Source organism: Rhagoletis pomonella, unplaced genomic scaffold, assembly GCF_013731165.1.
Source record: "Rhagoletis pomonella isolate Grant_MI unplaced genomic scaffold, Rhpom_1.0 Rhpom_scaffold_20925, whole genome shotgun sequence".
Classification (NCBI taxonomy): Eukaryota; Metazoa; Arthropoda; class Insecta; order Diptera; family Tephritidae; genus Rhagoletis; species Rhagoletis pomonella.
The window spans coordinates 1-2,378 of NW_023479438.1; the positions used below are offsets into that span (position 1 = coordinate 1).

Sequence of the window (2,378 nt, forward strand, 5' to 3'; positions counted from 1 at the left end):
GCCGCCTCGAGCGCCAACGGCGGCCCGGAAGTGTCCTGTATGCGTGCACGCAAGCCGCCCAAAGCGCGCTCCAATTCCTCTTTGTCGCGTTGCAAATTTTGCAAAGTGCCAGATTCCTCTTGCAACAGCTGATCGAGTTGGTAGAGTTGATTGACCTTGGACTGGTGATGAGAGAGGGAGGGAGGAATGAGAATTAAGAAATACATGCAGACAAAATCAATGCATATCGCACACCGTCTTCAAAAGCGGCACAACTAAAAATTTGACATTTTTGAAATTATGCGCTAAAAATGTACACAGAGCTTTTATTTACCTTTCAGCAAAAGTTGGAGCAAATTTTTGTTATAATTTATTAAAAAACCCCTAAGGTAAAGTCTCCCTTCCCCATATGATTATCATGTGCTAAGAAATAGTTTTTTGCATTTTCTGACAAACGTGTAATTTTGAGTTGTGCCCCTTTGACGTTGACGGTGTTGGAATATGTATTACTTCAATTTTAGCGAAATTATTTGCCTTAGATATTTTTCGAAATCACCAAGGTTGGTCGCTTACCTGCAATTCGCTGTGATTGGGACTGAGTCGATCCCATTGCTTCTGCTCCTCTTGCAGCATGCGTCGCTCTTGTATGCGCTGATTGAATTCGAGTCGATCGAGTGTAACGGCCTCGTTGCGTTGCGGCTGTCGGCCGTTTATGTCGTTGTTGCGATAAAGTGAACCCAGCTTCACCATATTGTCCACCAGGTTGACTAGCGGCTTGCTCTTCTCATACTGGCGCTCCAGATCGAGCAGATGTTGCTTCAGGTAATCCAAGCGCTGTATGCTCTCGGCGCGTGTCAGACCCTCCGCAGTGCGTAAACGATTCTAGGGAAAGATGTAGAGTTTGTAACGGTGATTTAGTGAATAATATCGTTTAGGAGGGCATAAGAAAATAAGATCAGTTCTCAATTATTCCAAAAAAAACCAACACCCGCTATTTTAGTTATATGTATGTATGTAGATATGTAGATATGCATGAGTAAAAAGTATTTATCAACCTGCACTTCATGAATATCACTGCAGCATTGCTCGATGGCGCGCGCCGTATTGCTGTTTTGTCGCCTCAACTGTATCAGCAGCAGAACCAGCTCCTCATGTGTACGACTTAGTAAATCACCAGCGGATACATCCAGATTCTAAGTGGCAGCAAATCGGCGTAGAGACAGACACACCCAAAAGCAAGCAGGCAAGCGGCGAAAGGACGCAGGTGCGAAACATTTTTGAAATTGCAATATTTGCGGGTATTTGAAATTAAAGCAAATAAAATTGAAAATAAAAAAATTTGGCACATTAGTAAAAACTAAAAATAACAAAACTAAATAACACAAAAGACCAAGCAATATTAATGGAACAAAAGAGAAATGGCAAAACGCGGACAGCAAATTAATAAATAGCTGGTGTTCACTTTAAATTGAATTTCTTTCAATGTCGCGTTCTCCAATACGCACACAAACATTCCTTACCAACATTTCCAATTTTTTTTTTTATTATTGAATACCAAACTTTAGCCATTTGACTTTGGCTGCAGCCGCGCAAAATGATTTCCGTCGCATTTATCAATGCAAGTCGATATATTTCAGGCGCTAAGCGCCGTCACAAAACCTTCTTCAACTCTTGCTCTTCTTAAAGTGGGTACATCCCCCCTTAAAGTGGATGCCTCGCGTACTACTCACCCTCATCTGTGTGCTGGTCTCACGTTCCAACATATCGATTTCAGCGCGACTCTCCACGCGTCTCAGCGGATATGCTGCTGCTGCTGCTGCTTGATATTGTTGTTGTTGTTGTTGTTGTCGCTGTTGGCCTTGCCATAAGCTCCCACCACCAGCAGCCGCACTACCAACACCACCATAATAGTCGCCGCCATTCACGCTGGGATGCAGTGGCGTGGAGGAGGCCAATATGCTGTTGCCACCCGAAAGTAGTCCGCTGCTGCCATAAACACCTCCTATGCCATGACTGCCACTTCGATCCGTGAGTGTTGTTGTCTTCGCGTATTTCGTATCGTGCGCTGTGCCATAGTAGGAATTCGTAAGTTTGCCCAACGCTTGATCATAATTGCCTTGTACTAAGTGCTTTTGTTGTTGTAGATGCTGCTGCTGCTGCTGCAGAGGATTGTGTGCATCCGAAGGATCTGGTTTTACGGTGAGGTTGCCTTTGGGTAAATTGCGTACATTCCGCACCGAAATTGACGCTGCTGGTTATGGCACAGATATGGTTATATGTAGCGGTGATGTAGTTGCAGCGGCAATTTCGGTGCGGAATGTACGCAATTTACCCAAAGGCAACCTCACCGTAAAACCAGATCCTTCGGATGCACACAATCCTCTGCAGCAGCAGCAGCA

The 2,378-nt window shown here is 44.4% G+C and overlaps 1 protein-coding gene across 1 annotated transcript; it reads right to left on the bottom strand.

The window, feature by feature from the left end:
* Positions 1 to 18: 18 nt before the first annotated feature.
* On the bottom strand, positions 19 to 2,277 carry LOC118732480 (the record flags this gene model as incomplete). Its single annotated transcript, XM_036461608.1, has 4 exons — positions 1,710 to 2,277; positions 1,035 to 1,172; positions 553 to 861; positions 19 to 161 (listed from the first exon to the last, which is right to left on the bottom strand). Coding segments are annotated over exons 1-4 (623 nt in total), but the record flags the coding sequence as incomplete, so codon positions are not given.
* Positions 2,278 to 2,378: the final 101 nt, after the last annotated feature.